We start from the raw sequence: 16772 nt of genomic DNA, 5'->3' as shown, positions 1-16772 counted from the left end.
AAACACAATCACAAGACTCCGACCCTGCAAACCTCTTGTCATTTCAAAACACATTTCCAAAGAATGTTCAAAAACGTAAACCCAGAGCGGTCCCCTCTTCTCTCTTTCCCTCCTTTCCTCCCCCCACCAGCCCGGTTTCAACCTGCTCTATGTGTACAACCTGCCGCCGGGCTGCGACGGCAAGAGCGTGGGCAACCGCCTGCGCCGCCTCTCGGACAACTGCGGGGGCAAGGTGCTGGGCGTCTCCATGGCCACCGGCACCGCCGTCCTCCGCTTCGGCTCGCAGGAAGCGGCGGAGCGAGCCTGCAAGCGCATGGAGAACGAGGACGTATTCGGCCGGCGCATCACCCTCTCCTTCTCAGCTCCGTCCACTGAGGGCAACGACCCGATCCCACCACCCTCCTCATCTGATACTCCACCTCCGCTTCCAGTTCAACCTCTTCCCTCCTCCACTTTTTCCTTCGTTCCCCTGGAGAAGCTGCACTCCCCTAGGAGGAAAAGGCGTGCGAGGCGTGAGTGTCAGAGAGAGAGGGAATCCTCGCTCCCCCTCTCCGTTCCGGTGCCTGAGAGGCCCTACAGCCCCAGGAGGGGGAGCGGGGGGACACCTTACCCCGTTCCCCCCCAAACCAGAACCCTTCCTCAGGTCAGCAGCATCCTGTCGCCCCCCCCATCTCGCGTGCCGCCTGTCCTCCCCTAACCCTGTCCATGTCCTCCACTCTGCCTGCGCTAACCTGTGGCTTTTAAACTATAGCCATGCTTCATCCCATGCTTCGTGTAGTTTAATGCATGGTCTGTTTCTGTGCTTCGTTCAACATTTCATGTAATGTTTTAATCAATGTGTGGCATTTTAACACTTTGTCCCATGCTTCATATAATGTCTGGCTGATCCTTTTTTTTTTTTTTTTTTGCGTCAATTAATGCCTTGATCAATGTTTCATCTAATGATTGCATATCTCTCTCTCCCATATCTTTGCTCTATCCCATGCCTCGTCTCGTCAGAATCCTGCTTCTGTTTGTAATCGCTTCCTGTCCTGCCGGCCGTAACAGTCTGTTTTTTATGGTCTCTTTCTTCTACGCTTTTGATCTGTTACTTTGATCTCTGCTCTTTTTATTCTGCTGCTCCGTTGCTTTGTCTCCACCCGACAATAGAGCTGATGGGAAGACTGGAGAACGGTGATGATAATGTCACATTTATGACAATACAAGAGGTTGAATAATACGACAGTGGTAGAAACGTATAGCTCTGTTTTTAATAAACAGCTTTGGTAAAAATCACCAGCATTCTTAAGGACCTCTTCCTCTCAGCTCTATCATTTATCTATTAGCCTCTTCCACTTCACATCCATTCTGCCAAGCTGATGGCTATTCTAATACATTCACCACTACATATCTAGTAACACGTTGGTTGTCCCCCTGGTGCAGGAGCTAGGTGGACTGGAGACCAAGCCCAAGATTGGGGGCTTCCCCCTGGAGGAAGTCCAGCGCAACTCCTCCCCCCACAGTAACGGAGAGGGGCTGTCCCAGCAGCACCCTATCAAGGCCTGCCTCATAGGAGAGTCTATGTTCAGCTGCAGGAGGTACGCTATGGACGCCAGGGGCCCTTTCAGACTAAAATGAAGGAACAAATTTACTAATTGTTAGATGGTTCCATCACAGTTGGTTCCCACAGGCTTGTATGTGTTTTTACCTTCAATATTGTAAAATGGCCTGCAAAATGTACCCTGTTATAGAGGGGTCCATCGACCCAAGGATGTGTAGAACACATAGGCAGATGTAGGAATTAATAAGCCGCTGTTTCTAAATGAGGTGGTTTGTGCTCAAACTACGGGCGCTGAGGTGGTGCCTAAAACTCGCATGCAATTGTTTTCAGAGAGCTAAGTTCCATAATCTTTAAACTTCTAGTTATATGTCCTCTCTCCTCTTCCCCCATCAGGAGGGACCTCTCCAGCCCCCGCAGTGCATCTGACTCTGAGCGTCATGTGGACCGGAGCTCTGGAGAGTTCCAGGTCAGCACCCCCTCTGCCTTCAGCAAGCTGACCCTGCACAAGACCTTTAGTGCCTCGGTCCTCCCCCAGCCACAGGGCCTATCCCAAGGCTCCTGGTCCTCACGGTGAGACCATCAGACACTACAGAATTACCCGTTTGTTTCCTTACCCTGTAAGCAGTCTTTAGGCGAGGAGAGACTTCAGTCCATGCCTTGGTTTTAACTTGAGCCTTTTTTATCCCCAAAAAACAATGCAAGGGAATATCCCCCAAATTAGTTTTAAAATGTCCTGCACGAATCGTCTTAAAGTAACCTCATTGAGCTACACAAATATCTGACACTGATTATTTTGTCATGACTTTTCAATCTATACCTTCCTATGGTGCTGCCAACCCACTCAACTCCTCTCTTTCTCTCTGCTCCAGGAGTGGATCCCCCTGCATGTCGAGCCGCTCCTCCCCCCTAATAGGCCCTCCTCCCCGGGGCAGCAGCAGCCCCTGTCTGCCCGTGGGCCCCCAGGCCTCGGAGCCATTCTCCGACGGGGCAGATTTACAGGTGGCCAACCTGGACTACAGGATGTCCCGTAAGGAGCTGCAGCAGAGCCTGCACGACGCCTTCTCCAGACACGGACGGGTGAGTCCTGTACAGACACTATTCTGATGCTGTTCATTATAGATGTATAGAGCTTTAAATTAATCGGTCTCCCATTTGAGGCTAAATAGCAAGATGGTGAGGTCAGGATTTAGTAGTTTAGTGTCATTGTATTGATTCAACCTATTCGGCCATTTTCTGACGCGGCTGTGTGTGCTTGTGCCAAAAGTGCTGTGTCGTATTTACGTGGTAGACTGCACTCTATGCCAGCGTTTTCCAAACTCTGTCCTTGGGAACCCAAGAGGTGCATGTTTTGGAATTTTTCCCTAACACTACACAGCTGATTCATATGATCAAAGCTTGATGATTAGTTGACTATTCGAATCAGCTGTGTAGTGTTGGGGCAAAAACCAAAACTTGGGGTCCAGAGGACCGAGTTTGGGAAACCCTGCTCTTTGCATTTATTACATAAAAAAAAAAGAAGAAAAAAAAGACCTTATTTTGGTCTTGAGCTGAAAATTTTTAAGAACCCCTGCCCTATTGCAATGTCATTGAGGAAGGCGAAGGGATTTCACTGTCACAATGAGGTCAAATTGCTTGTGCGTCATTCGCGGACACCGTAGACGACATGAGAAGCTAGCGTGCGCGTCTCCCTCCAGGTTAAAGGCGTGGAGCTGAGTCCCCACACAGACTACCAGCTGAAGGCCACCGTCCAGATGGTCTACCTACAGCAGGCCATCAGTGCTGTGAGCAGCCTGCACCGCTACAAGATAGGAAGCAAACGCATCCACGTCTCCCTCATCACCGGGGCCGGCAACAAGTCTCTAGCCATGCTCCGGTATGTACAGTACAGCTAACATTGAGGTAGTACTCTCTCCCATACGTGTCACATCATTTGGCAGTTTCATGTCTTCGATCGGGCGAACTCGTCACTATCCTTTTTAAAATGTCGCCAAAACATGATTTGTGCCTGGTTTGAGATGGATTCGGATGGTATGAAACGGTTTCCTCTTTCTACAGCTCTGAAATCTTCCAGATTCTCCAGGACGCGCCAGCCAGCTGTCTTCCCCTTTTCAAGTTCACTGAAATCTACGAGAAAAAGTGAGTCATGTTGCTTCTTTCCTCATCACTCAACCTCCCTCCACCTCTGTAGGAGTTAGTCCTATGCAATGTTAAGTACTGTGGCTGAGTTTACACTATACTTTTTCCCAAAAGCATGTTAATGCTAAGTTCAACATTAGAACTATGGGATCCTATAGTTCTAATGAACTTATCCTTAAGATGCTTTTGGGAAAATGGGCCCTGATCTTTTTTTTCAATAATTGGACTTTTGGCCAATAAGATCTGATGTGAGAAGATCTGATTTGATTGGTTAAAAGACCAATCAGTGGGGAAAAAACATCAGAATTGGGCTGCCTGTGTAAACGGAGGCTATGTCAATGTAGTTTATTAATTCCTTTCCACCTCTCCCCAGATTTGGTCGTAAGCTGGTGGTGAGCGACCTATACAGACTACAAGAGGTGGTGGCGGTGAGGGAGCAGGGTGGAGGCAGGCTGGTGTGTCTCCTCCCCAGTAGCCAGGCCAGGCAGAGCCCTCTGGGGTCGTCTCAGTCCCAGGAGGGGTCCTCGGCTAATGGTAGTCCTGTGGTGTTTGAACAGTTGGAGTACCACGAGCCTGTCTGCAGTTACCACTACACACAGCAGAACTTCAGGTGGGGATAGACTGAAAGACCCATATGCACACACACACACACTCACTCACATTTATGTCATCTTACAAGACTCTTTTTGAAAAAGTATTTCATAAGAGCTCGATCTCTATGTCCCCCCTGTAGTGAGGCAGACTTTGACCCAGACTCGTATAAGATTCCTTTTGTGGTGGTGTCTCTGAAGACCCTGGCCTCCCAGGTCCACTGTCTGCTACAGTCCCATGAGGGAACCCTGCCCCTGCTCAGGTAACCAACGCTGTCTCTGCCTGGATAGATTAACGGACAGTGGATGCTTAATAAAGTTGAATTCAATAAATGGAGTCAGAGGGATCTGCCTTGAAATCAAAGTGAACGTTTATGGGAAAGACCATTTTTAATTAATCAAATCAATATTTCTAGAACCCATTTCATACAAATGGAGTACAATGGCCATTTGGAATTTCGTGTAACACTGTAAATGTTACTAGATTTTGTGTTTCATGAATATTCATTTTGCTTTCCTGTGACTCAGTTTCTCCGAGTGCTATGCATCAGAGTTGGGCCCCCTGGCGGTGTCTGAGGAGGGGGAGGAGGAGGGGAGTGTCCCCTTGGAGCACCTCATCACCTGTATACCAGGCATTAACATCATCACTGCTCAGAACGGCTTCAAGGTCATCAAGTGGATCCACAACAAGCCGCCCGCATCCAACACAGGTACTGACCTGACTCTCAGCCCTAACCCTCGGGGAGAATGACATTGAAAACCTTTTATTTAGACTCGCAGAGGAATCCCCTGGGGTTCATAAAAGCAATACAAACCTATAGAATTGAAACCCTATATTCATTAAAAATGGAGACCCCTATCGCATAAGACCATTCTCAAAGACACTTGAAGATACTCGGGAGGCAATAAGAATTGTGTCGGAGATATGTTGAGCTAAAAACTGCTTTCCTGACATTTTTAGTAGGTGGATACTGTGCTGCTGACACAGATACCAGCACTCCAAGACAGAGCTGCACCCATACTACTATCATAGTAGAAGTCATTAAAACCTCTTGCTGTGTGTGTCATAGACCAGTGGACGCAGCGGTGCAAGTCCCCGGTGGGGAACCCCCAGTTGATCCAGTTCAGTAGAGAGCTCATTGACCTGATGAAGGGTCAGCCCTGCAACCTGATGCCCATCGGCAAGTTCATACCTGCCTACCACCACCACTATGCCAAGCAGTGTAGGGTCTCTGACTACGGATACTCTAAGCTGCTGGAGCTACTGGAGGCTGTGCCTCACGTACTGCAGGTATTATGCATACACACACACACACGCACAGTTTAATAAATCGCTCCATTACACAGATAATCAAAGATGGCAGTTACTCAAGCTCAATTAATTGACACATGATGGATCACTTTTAATCTTGCTAGTTTAGTGACTTCCTAGCTCAAACACACAATGAAGAGACTGGGAGACCATCTGCTATCCCTTCTGACAAAGCCTTGCCCACTTTGTTTCTCATTACACACTTCAACAGACTTGAGGTTAGATCCCTGACAGAAACAATTAGTACAACATCTAATAGATTATTGCAGCAGGAAGTGCTAGTATACACTCTCAGTGGTGGCGACCCTGAAGTAAACAAAGCATGAATGAATCTGTTTTTCCTCTCTCAACTCCAGATCCTTGGCATGGGGACCAAGCGTCTGCTGACCCTGACCCACCGTGCCCAGGTGAAGAGATTCACCCAGGACCTCCTCAAACTGCTCAAGTTCCAGGCCAGCAAACAGGTGGCCGTCACGGACTTCATGCAGGCCTACCATTGGTCAGTACTACATTTACATTACATTTAAGTCATTTAGCAGACGCTCTTATCCAGAGCGACTTACAAATTGGTGCATTCACCTTATGATATCCAGTGGAACAACCACTTTACAATAGTGCATCTAACTCTTTTAAGGGGGGGGGGTTAGAAGGATTACTTTATCCTATCCTAGGTATTCCTTAAAGAGGTGGGGTTTCAGGTGTCTCCGGAAGGTGGTGATTGACTCCGCTGACCTGGCGTCGTGAGGGAGTTTGTTCCACCATTGGGGTGCCAGAGCAGCGAACAGTTTTGACTGGGCTGAGCGGGAACTGTACTTCCTCAGAGGTAGGGAGGCGAGCAGGCCAGAGGTGGATGAACGCAGTGCCCTTGTTTGGGTGTAGGGCCTGATCAGAGCCTGAAGGTACGGAGGTGCCGTTCCCCTCACAGCTCCGTAGGCAAGCACCATGGTCTTGTAGCGGATGCGAGCTTCAACTGGAAGCCAGTGGAGAGAGCGGAGGAGCGGGGTGACGTGAGAGAACTTGGGAAAGTTGAACACCAGACGGGCTGCGGCGTTCTGGATGAGTTGTAGGGGTTTAATGGCACAGGCAGGGAGCCCAGCCAACAGCGAGTTGCAGTAATCCAGACGGGAGATGACAAGTGCCTGGATTAGGACCTGCGCCGCTTCCTGCGTGAGGCAGGGTCGTACTCTGCGAATGTTGTAGAGCATGAACCTACAGGAACGGGTCACCGCCTTGATGTTAGTTGAGAACGACAGGGTGTTGTCCAGGATCACGCCAAGGTTCTTAGCTCTCTGGGAGGAGGACACAATGGAGTTGTCAACCGTGATGGCGAGATCATGGAACGGGCAGTCCTTCCCCGGGAGGAAGAGCAGCTCCGTCTTGCCGAGGTTCAGCTTGAGGTGGTGATCCGTCATCCACACTGATATGTCTGCCAGACATGCAGAGATGCGATTCACCACCTGGTTATCAGAGGGGGGAAAGGAGAAGATTAATTGTGTGTCGTCTGCATAGCAATGATAGGAGAGACCATGTGAGGATATGACAGAGCCAAGTGACTTGGTGTATAGCGAGAATAGGAGAGGGCCTAGAACAGAGCCCTGGGGGACACCAGTGGTGAGAGCACGTGGTGCGGAGACAGATTCTCGCCACGCCACCTGGTAGGAGCGACCTGTCAGGTAGGACGCAATCCAAGCGTGGGCCGCGCCGGAGATGCCCAGCTCGGAGAGGGTGGAGAGGAGGATCTGATGGTTCACAGTATCAAAGGCAGCCGATAGGTCTAGAAGGATGAGAGCAGAGGAGAGAGAGTTAGCTTTAGCAGTGCGGAGCGCCTCCGTGACACAGAGAAGAGCAGTCTCAGTTGAATGACTAGTCTTGAAACCTGACTGATTTGGATCAAGAAGGTCATTCTGAGAGAGATAGCAGGAGAGCTGGCCAAGGACGGCACGTTCAAGAGTTTTGGAGAGAAAAGAAAGAAGGGATACTGGTCTGTAGTTGTTGACATCGGAGGGATCGAGTGTAGGTTTTTTCAGAAGGGGTGCAACTCTCGCTCTCTTGAAGACGGAAGGGATGTAGCCAGCGGTCAAGGATGAGTTGATGAGCGAGGTGAGGTAAGGGAGAAGGTCTCCGGAAATGGTCTGGAGAAGAGAGGAGGGGATAGGGTCAAGCGGGCAGGTTGTTGGGCGGCCGGCCGTCACAAGACGCGAGATTTCATCTGGAGAGAGAGGGGAGAAAGAGGTCAAAGCACAGGGTAGGGCAGTGTGAGCAGAACCAGCGGTGTCGTTTGACTTAGCAAACGAGGATCGGATGTCGTCGACCTTCTTTTCAAAATGGTTGACGAAGTCATCAGCAGAGAGGGAGGAGGGGGGAGGAGGAGGGGGAGGAGGATTCAGGAGGGAGGAGAAGGTGGCAAAGAGCTTCCTAGGGTTAGAGGCAGATGCTTGGAATTTAGAGTGGTAGAAATTGGCTTTAGCAGCAGAGACAGAAGAGGAGAATGTAGAGAGGAGGGAGTGAAAGGATGCCAGGTCCGCAGGGAGGTGAGTTTTCCTCCATTTCCGCTCGGCTGCCCGGAGCCCTGTTCTACCACACACATACTACCACAGGAACCACTCCGCCACTCTCTCAGCAAATCATACCGTTTAGCCAAAGAGTCTAAAATTCATCCAGACCAACCACTGGTCAATTCTATAGGGGGACCGCCCATTCCCACTCTCTCAGCCAATCATGTTGTCTATCCCAAGAGCTAAGCACATTCCTGTCAGCTATTGTTAATTAACAGTAAAGTATTTGTTTTATGACTTAGTTTGGATTCTGTTTCTATTGGCTTATTTGGAGGTGTATTTACTTGTGATGGTGTTTATATGAATTCATTTGGAAGTGTATTTTCTGTGTCAAATGGCACCCTGTCTGTGTGTATGTTCATACAATGTGTTTCGATCGCTACAGGTGCTTCTCCAGAGACTGGCGGGTGCTGGACTATGGGATGTGTGATCTGATGGACCTGCTAGCTGAGATCCCTGACACCACCATCACCATCACACACGAGGACTTGGACACTGTCATCTCTGTACCTAAGAGAGGTGAGATGAGGTCACACTGTATGGGTCTTAGGGTTGCAACATTCCGGTAACTTCTCCAAAATTCTCAGGTTGAAGGACTCTGTATTTTTCGTGGTTATTGTTCCGGTGTACTTCCACCTGGGATTTCTGGGAATTTGGGGAAAGTAACAATAATTTTGCAACCCTAATGGGTCTGATATCAGGTTCATGGATAAACTACCAGAGGGTAGTTCTGTCTTTCTAGTACATTTGATCCCTTGGGGGAACATACCCAGCTTTTGGAAGGAACATGTGAAATATTGGTAACATTTGTTTAGAAAATATGTTGAACTTGGGACCAGACGGTTGGGTTGTTGTCTTGTTTGTGTCTGTAGTTGTACATTTGATGCCTGGGGGAAAATTGTGAAATATTAGTCACTTTTTTGTTTTGGATTTTCTTCTGTTTTTTTTTCACTCTTATTCAACCCAGAAATTCCCTTGGAGATGGATAAGAATATCCTTGCCATGGGAGGGCATGGAATAAATTAATGCTTTTCACACACACACATATGCCTGACAATCTCCTGACTGTGACCTGGCTGGTGTAGCAGTAATGCCGCAGCCTTCGGTACACGTCTATGGTGTCGGCATACAGTAGGTTTAAACCCGGCCTACTGCCTTTTGACACAACCTCTATCTTTCCACACCGTCATCCTCTCTCTGTTCAATAAAGTCAGAAAATACCTGTTGTACTTGGTATGTGGTTGATGTGGTTGGGGATCAGGTTGTTTTTCCCTCTACCCTCTACCTCCCTCTACCTGTACATTTATAAATATGTGGTTTATTACAACAGGGAGATGCCATCCAGCAGAGAAAATGTCTAACTGGCTTCTAAAAAAGATATATTATAAATAAAAAAACTGAGTTAACTCTTGCCCTCCTTTGTCTCGTCCCCCTCAGATCGTACATCAGATGAGATGGAGCGGACCAAGCAGTTTGGTAAGGAGGTGGTGGACCTGCTGCGTCACCAGCCCCACTGTCGTATGGCCTTCTCCAAGTTCATCCCTACCTACCACCACCACTTCGGACGCCAGTGCAAACTCGCCTACTACGGCTTCACCAAGCTCATGGAGCTCTTCGAGGCCATCCCCGACGTACTCGTGGTGGGTGGAGGCCAGAGTCATTCTCTGTCCCAGGAGGAATGTGTGTTTTTTTTATTTGTAGACTTCAGAGTGCTGCAGGAGAAGCCATTGATAATGTCAGATTATCCTCAATTTATCCAGAGCACTACCTTAATTTGGAATGACTTGGAAATTAATTGCAACGTCTGACAGTAATAACTGTCATACCCAGTAGCTATTTTTTTTCTCACCTGCCATAAAAATAGTGTGTAATAAATATTGGCGTGCATCTCATTTCTGTCCCAATGGATAATTTATTATCAGTACAAATAACATTATTCCTAGAGTAGAGTGGCCATTTTGTTCTGGAACCTCTCTCTCTCCCCAGGTGTTGGAGTGTGGAGAGGAGAAGGTGCTGACTCTAACAGAGGTAGAGCGTGTGAAGGCCCTGGCTGCCCAGCTGGTCAAGATGCTCCGTTCCCAGAGAGACTCCAGCCTGCCTGCTGCCCAGCTACTGTCTGAGTACAGCAAGACCTTCGGCTACGGCCTGAGGCTCCAGGACTACGACGTCTCCTCCCTGCCCGCCCTGCTCGTCAACCTCTGCCACGTCGTCAAGGTATGGTTGGGAGTTTCTAGTCAGTTCCATCAAATACATCTGTAGTAGGCTGTTGTACTTAATAGACTTAGACTGATTTAAATGGTTGTGATACTGCATGTTTTGATGGTTGTAGACTCCTCCAACACTGAACAAGAGCATCCTGAGCTATACAAGACCTTGTGTAAACAAACAAACATTATTTTGGTCCCTAAGGATGAGTCACAAGTATTTCTTGACATGAGTTGATGTCACTGAAGTGGCTTTGATGAGGTTTGAGCATGCAGGCCCCTTATTGGTGCTTTGAAATGTCATCTTTATATTGGAAATGAGCTATCAATTCCAGATTCAGCCATTTTTTCTGAATACCAAGGTTCATCTCTCACCTCCAATTGTGAAGGCACTTTGATACCTGCTGCAGTATAAAGGGATTTTTATAAATACATCTGATTTGATCTTCTCCTCAGGTGGTGGACGGCGCTAACGGCCGTGAGGTCCAGCTGATCAACAGGAAGTCTCTGCGCTCGTTAACGTGCCAGCTGCTGTCCCTGCTGATGGGCCTGGGGCAGCACGAGGGAGATGGCTCCGTCAGCGTGGAGGGCTTGAGTCTGCTGTACCATTCTGTACATGGGGTACAGCTCAACCCCTGTGAATACGGCTTCCTCTCGCTCAGCGAGCTGCTGAAGAGCCTGCCTTACCTGGTGGAGGTCGGTGGACTGGACCGTAGAGATATCATACTGTACTAATGTTTAATTCCAGTTCTATAGATGGGAACCTTTTTGCTCTACTGCCCATTTGTCTGATTTGAAGAATGCAGGATCATGGATTCCTGTGGAAAGCATTTTTTAATGGCTTTTTCACGGGGTCTTAAAGTTGGGTAGCATTGTGTTAGTCGGGTTTTGTAATTGTCTGAGACGTATTGCACAATCCTTTTGAATGAAATACTGTGGTTTATATGTTAGAATATTTGGAATGATGACCACTAGGTCTTTGTGTGTGGGTCTAGTCTAGACCAGGGGTCGGCAAACTACGACCCGCGGGTTAAAAAACAACAACTCTTAAACCTCAAACTAGTCAAAATATGTTGAAATGACAATGGACCTATACATTTTCAAATAACTGCCCGTTCTGGCCCACCCCCCCAAAAAATGTGTGGCCCTTGGTTTAATTTCAAAATCCCAATGTGGCCCTCGACCCACAAAGTTTGCCCTCCCCTGGTGTTTCTCATAACTTCCCTTCTCTCTCTCCCCCCTCCTAGCTGTTCTACGGTGAGGGTGAGGAGGAAGGCGAGCGTGGCGAGGAGAGAGTTAGACTAACCCATCTGTACCAGTTTGCCCGTAGGGTGCGTGCCCTGCTCCACACCTACCACTACCACCAGATCTTCCTGACGGAGTTCCCCGGGGCCTACGCCAAGTTCACCGGACGCGGCCTCCAACCTCGCTCCTACGGCTACGGCAGCGTAGACGACCTGCTCAACGCCATACCACAGGTAGAGAATTAGGCCAACATTTCTTTTTAAGAGCTTTTCTCAAATTCAAAGCTGATAGACAAGAAACGTCTAGTTAAACAACATGTTGGAAATACACAGATGTGTTATGGTAAGATGGGAATTGATAACGCTTGTATCTAAAGAGTTCTTCAGCATATGGACCTGCACTGGGATATCACTGTCGAAGCAGCAGATGTAGTCAATGTGGTTAGTTGCCTTCTCTGTCCCTGCACTGTGTACGGCTTTAGCCCCACAGCAGACTCTGTGGTGACGGATGGATGGGGTTTGTGGTAATTAAATGGGATGTTGTTTCTGCCTGTGTGCAGGTAGTGTGGATCAAAGGACATGGCCACAAGAGGATTATCGTTTTGAAGAACGATATGAAAGGTAAAGACAAATCAGCCTGGCCGTCTGGCAGCAGGAACTGTGGAAACAAATGGCTTTAGCCTTACCTGCATTTAGTATTAACATACGGGAAGGGATTGTTATCAGTTCATCTCATGGGCATCAAGTTGTACGATCCTTCAACATGAGACAAGTTGAACATTACATGTAATGGGAGCAGAATTTGTGGTGTTTTGCTTGTATGATGGGTTCCAGAAATGGTAGTGTATGATGGGAACAGAAGGTACAGTGTTTACTCTGTAATTGAAAGAGTGTGATAATTGTCTGTGGGTTGGTTGGTTCTCCTCAGCAGCACGAGCCACTGGAGCCAGCCCTGCAGACTCAGAGGAGCCTGAGGACGGGGCCAGCCAGAGAGACAGCCCCTGTAGCAACACAGAGTCTGGAACTCACAGCCCAGGTAACTAACCACACCACTGGAGTCATAGGCACTATTACCAATGTTTTGATGTTCTTCTTTTTGCCTTGTAGGTGTTTTTAGGCTTTTTAATAGTTGTTTATACATTGAAGCAGAAATTAAGTCTCTCTTTCTCCCTCAGGTGTTGGTGGGGTGGAGACAGAGCTGCTGTGTCTGACTTCTCCAGTAGACCTGCTGTGTGGCCCAGTACCCTCCTGCCTGCCCTCTCCCCAGCTGCACCCTGACCCCGTTCTCCAACAGGCTGACCTCATCCGTTTCGAGCAGACGCCATCACCAGCAGGTGAGCTGATCACGTGATCAAATGCGGTTCAAATCCAGGTCTTCTGTGTGCCATGAGACTGTTAACCCTCCTAGGCATTAGCTTCAAGCTTACTCATGCTCCGCTATACACACAGCCGACATCTTCCCTTGGACTGACCTGGATATGTGTTGCCATTGTGTGTTTTTCAGAGTGTGATAAACCTGAGGAAGCGGTAGAAGCAGCAGCTCCTGCTGTCTGTGACATATCTGAGCCTATAGAACCACTAACTGACAACAACCAGAATGTTGTTGTTTTGGTTTCCACGACTACCAAGCCTCCACAGAATGTGACCCGCAAAATGGCGTCCGTTGAAAACAGCCCCAGCAAGAGGGCTCCTCGCAATAAAGTGAAGCTGGCAGCTAACTTCTCTTTTACAGCCGCCCCCTAAGACTCACTGACAATCACATGCTGGAACAAGCACACACTCGCACATACTCACACACACACACACACACACACACATTCATCACACACAACTCGAAAATGAAGAGTTGATCGGCTAAATTGTAAAAAGCCCCAAAAATAATGATTTGTTTTTAGTCATGCCCCCCGCAACAAACTGTGACGTTATTTCTTTATTGCCTTTCCCCCTTATCTTTTCAAACTCAATCATCATGTTGATGTAGGTGTTTCTTCACAAAGCCATGAGTTTTCTTGTTGCAGTTATTTCTGCAACAGCCATTCATTTTTCAAAGCCGTGTACTTTTAGTCAGATTAATGCATGTCCAGAAAGGTTTTGTGGTAGATATTAATTATATACTATGGATAAGCTGTTTGGAAACATGATTCTCTGAAAGTGGAAAGAGAACTTCCCCACATTGGACAATACAGCAGCAACAAATGCTGAGGTAGTTGGCACTGTAGCCACGAGTTTACACTGCAAATCGCTAAAGATGCCTATTTTACCACTGAATAACCTTACCTGAACTCAAAACCCCTCAGAGATTTAATACAGTAACTTGTTTAAAAATGGGAACTTATACAGGGATTTTATATCATGTTAATTATTGTCAAGGAAGCTCTGAGGGAAAGCTATATAAATATGTAGAGAAACGTCATTATTTTGATACTGCCTTGCTTTGTTTCAAGAAAGGAACCGTAAAGTGTCTATTGCCCTCTCCGCTGTGTTGTCCCCATTTGCATTTTGTCATCGGACAAATGCACTTCTTCATACAGCTAGAAGGAAAAAAATATATATTTGAGCTTTGCCGTTGAGGCAGCTTTGGAGGTAGTATTGACAATTATCGTTATTGAGTAACCATGCCCATCTCATTCTTTTAACTCTTTCTCTTGGGCAATGTTTAGCATTGTGTTCAGTTCACACTCCGGTGTTAGAGTCCTCAGACATCGTTCCACCTTGACTATGTTCTTTCATAAAGTAGTAGCCTATATGGCTGGTGTTTTCAGTTTCTCAGTTAAGTATCGAGTCAGTGGCAGGAGTGATCAAACTGCCAAAATGGCTTCGAAGTAACTTTGACGGCAGTCTGGTCTCAGTCAAATCGATCTAAGCTTGTATCTGTGTGTTCTCAATGGGGTGTCGCAATCAGCGCTGTCTCCAATGTGTACGACAGTGTGAAAGAGAAGGAATTCTGACTCCTCAGTGAAGAGTTTTGAACGAGCTCTCGGTGAGGTCGAGGGCCAGTGGGCCGTTATTTAGGCAAGGCAGAAGCCGAGACCCTGAATACTCGGACCAAGTGTTAAAAAGCTTGGAGGCAGCGTGAACAAAGATATGGTGACACTGTTTCCTGCCGGAAGCTAAGTAGAAATGATTTCTGGTTTTGTATTTTTAGAGATGGAGTGCGGTTTACACTTGAATAACTTATAGGTGGTGTGTAATATGCATGTTGTGCATACAGAAACAACATTTTATGCATGGTGTAAACCTATTGGATCAGAAATCAGACTGTTGGTGAACTGCATTTTTTTTAAAGAAATTAGTTGAAGTTGTCTTGTTTCCGCAGAAACCATATATTAGAGGTATTGTTTACATCCCCCCCCCCCCCACTCCTGGTTACCGTTTACATCACCCCTCCCCCTCACTCCTGGTTACTGTGGAAACGCCCAAGGTTGTTTTTGTTCAACCTTGTTGCTTTTTGTCTACATTTTCAGTGTTGTCTCTACTGGTTGAGTAGAGGAGCTGGGATGTTTGATTTTTAAAACAATGAGATCGACTTGGTGTTTTTAGTCAAAGTGGAGAGAAAAGATGGGCACTTGTGTGCTCCAGCTACACATGAAACAGCAAGAGGGGCCCCTGGAGGCCCCCGATAGGATCAAAGGGACAAAGGCCCTCGTGCGGCTCTGAACAACGCCTGGCTCTTACAATGGCTTGTATCTGCCATGGCGCTTAGTAAGGGATGGCTACTGAATGGACTGGAGACATACCATACCTCATTTGTCTTTACATTTAATTTTTACTTTTGATTGTCTATAGATAAATGTTTTTGTTGTTGCCTATCCTACGTGTTGATGAGAGTGCTGATTGTACTAACCAACCCCAAGTTATGACATTGAGTTCCTACCTACAAGCATGGTTTGGAAAGTAGAAGGCATGACTTGATGTAAGGGAAAAACAGCATCCCTATGAACGGATGTTGAAAAATGCAGTTTTCTCTCTTGTGCTGCTACTGTGTTGAAGCTGCAGAAAAGACCGGAGAATTGGACCAGGGCCCCTGGTGTCCATCTCCTTTGATCCAAAATGTCTTCCTTCTGTCAGTGTTACTGTATGTGTTGGAGATTCAGTTGAAGACCAGAGAAATTGGGCCAGAGCCCATGATGGTGATCTCCTTGCCAAGAGCCAATATGGCTGCTCAGATTCCTGTCCAGTTAGTGTTTTTCCTGTTGACTGTGTTTCAAATTGGCATCTAATTTGATTCTCCTCGTTAGTTACTAGACTTTTGTGTTTTGAAGCCCAAGATTTCCTTCCTGTTTCTAATTACATGACTCACTCAGTAAAGGAGGTGGATTTCCCAGAATCTTGAGCGATTTCCAATACGGATATATTGAGGGATAATGGCTTAAAGGCTCAGAATCTTCCGAAAGTGTTAGACCCAGTTTGAACAATGGGCAGAATCTTATTTCTCTCTTTAACAAAGGGACAATCGGCACAAAAGTTGCCTTAAAATTGTGCACTAAAACTTAAATGATACTTTAGTTTGGCCTCGAAAGATACAACTGCGTTTTACGTCAGAACTAACTCCCAGGTGCTACAGTGTCCACTATCTCAGGAGGCAGAGTTAAAATAAGAGGTACAATTCTCATAAGTTTGCTTACATCAGTAAAAAGCAGCGTGTACTGGTAAAGTACTCCGTATGCACCTTTGCATAGCTTTGGTTCTTGTAAAAGGAGGTTTATTGTGGGTTTGTTCATTTCTGAGGTGGAAAAAAGAATTGTTTTGTCGTTGGTTAATTTGTATCGGACTCCACTATAGTGCGATTTAATTGTATCTCGAAGTGAGTATCATGGTCTGCGTCTGAAACGGCAGCATATTCCCTATATAGTGCACTACTTTATATGAACTCTGGTCAAAAGTAGTGCACTATATAGGGAATAGGGTGCTATTTTGGATACTACCATGTCTGTCAATGTTTGTTTGCACTTCTCTTACAGTCTCTCTGTTGTACTCCCATGGAACTCACCCCCTCCAGTTTTCATCATCAAGGTTATCCTTTGTGATAATTTTTCTGTTCTGTATTTGTTTCACTGAAATATTCTATTGTTCCTTCTCCCTGTTCCCCCTTCACCTCACCTCACCATACACATACAAGATGTTGTTGTAACCGTTTCATTGATGTTGAGGGGACCAAATGATTTCTGTTGAATAAATCACTCAAGCATTA

General features: G+C 46.9%; 1 protein-coding gene across 8 annotated transcripts in view; it reads left to right on the top strand.

Annotated features, from left to right (window-relative positions):
- The window catches only part of LOC139544525 (meiosis regulator and mRNA stability factor 1), a 23442-nt gene extending 6670 nt beyond the window's left edge, over nt 1–16772 (top strand). For 5 of the 8 annotated variants that reach the window (XM_071351755.1, XM_071351783.1, XM_071351774.1 and 2 more), the window contains 20 exons: nt 131–643; nt 1423–1577; nt 1934–2110; nt 2410–2617; nt 3235–3413; nt 3596–3676; nt 4050–4286; nt 4410–4529; nt 4795–4976; nt 5337–5557; nt 5935–6077; nt 8519–8652; nt 9571–9773; nt 10120–10347; nt 10794–11033; nt 11585–11815; nt 12142–12202; nt 12510–12617; nt 12757–12915; nt 13086–16772. In XM_071351755.1, coding sequence (XP_071207856.1) covers nt 131–643; nt 1423–1577; nt 1934–2110; nt 2410–2617; nt 3235–3413; nt 3596–3676; nt 4050–4286; nt 4410–4529; nt 4795–4976; nt 5337–5557; nt 5935–6077; nt 8519–8652; nt 9571–9773; nt 10120–10347; nt 10794–11033; nt 11585–11815; nt 12142–12202; nt 12510–12617; nt 12757–12915; nt 13086–13324 — 3819 coding nt within the window. In that variant the 3' untranslated portion in view covers nt 13325–16772. The remainder of the gene's footprint in view (nt 1–130; nt 644–1422; nt 1578–1933; nt 2111–2409; nt 2618–3234; nt 3414–3595; nt 3677–4049; nt 4287–4409; nt 4530–4794; nt 4977–5336; nt 5558–5934; nt 6078–8518; nt 8653–9570; nt 9774–10119; nt 10348–10793; nt 11034–11584; nt 11816–12141; nt 12203–12509; nt 12618–12756; nt 12916–13085) is intronic. The other 3 variants (XM_071351745.1, XM_071351725.1, XM_071351764.1) reach the window with 3 other exon arrangements.

This window comes from Salvelinus alpinus, chromosome 2 (genome assembly GCF_045679555.1).
Source record: "Salvelinus alpinus chromosome 2, SLU_Salpinus.1, whole genome shotgun sequence".
In the NCBI taxonomy this organism is placed as follows: Eukaryota; Metazoa; Chordata; class Actinopteri; order Salmoniformes; family Salmonidae; genus Salvelinus; species Salvelinus alpinus.
Note: the sequence above shows the minus strand (reverse complement) of the source record. Positions and strands in the feature narration are given on the sequence as shown.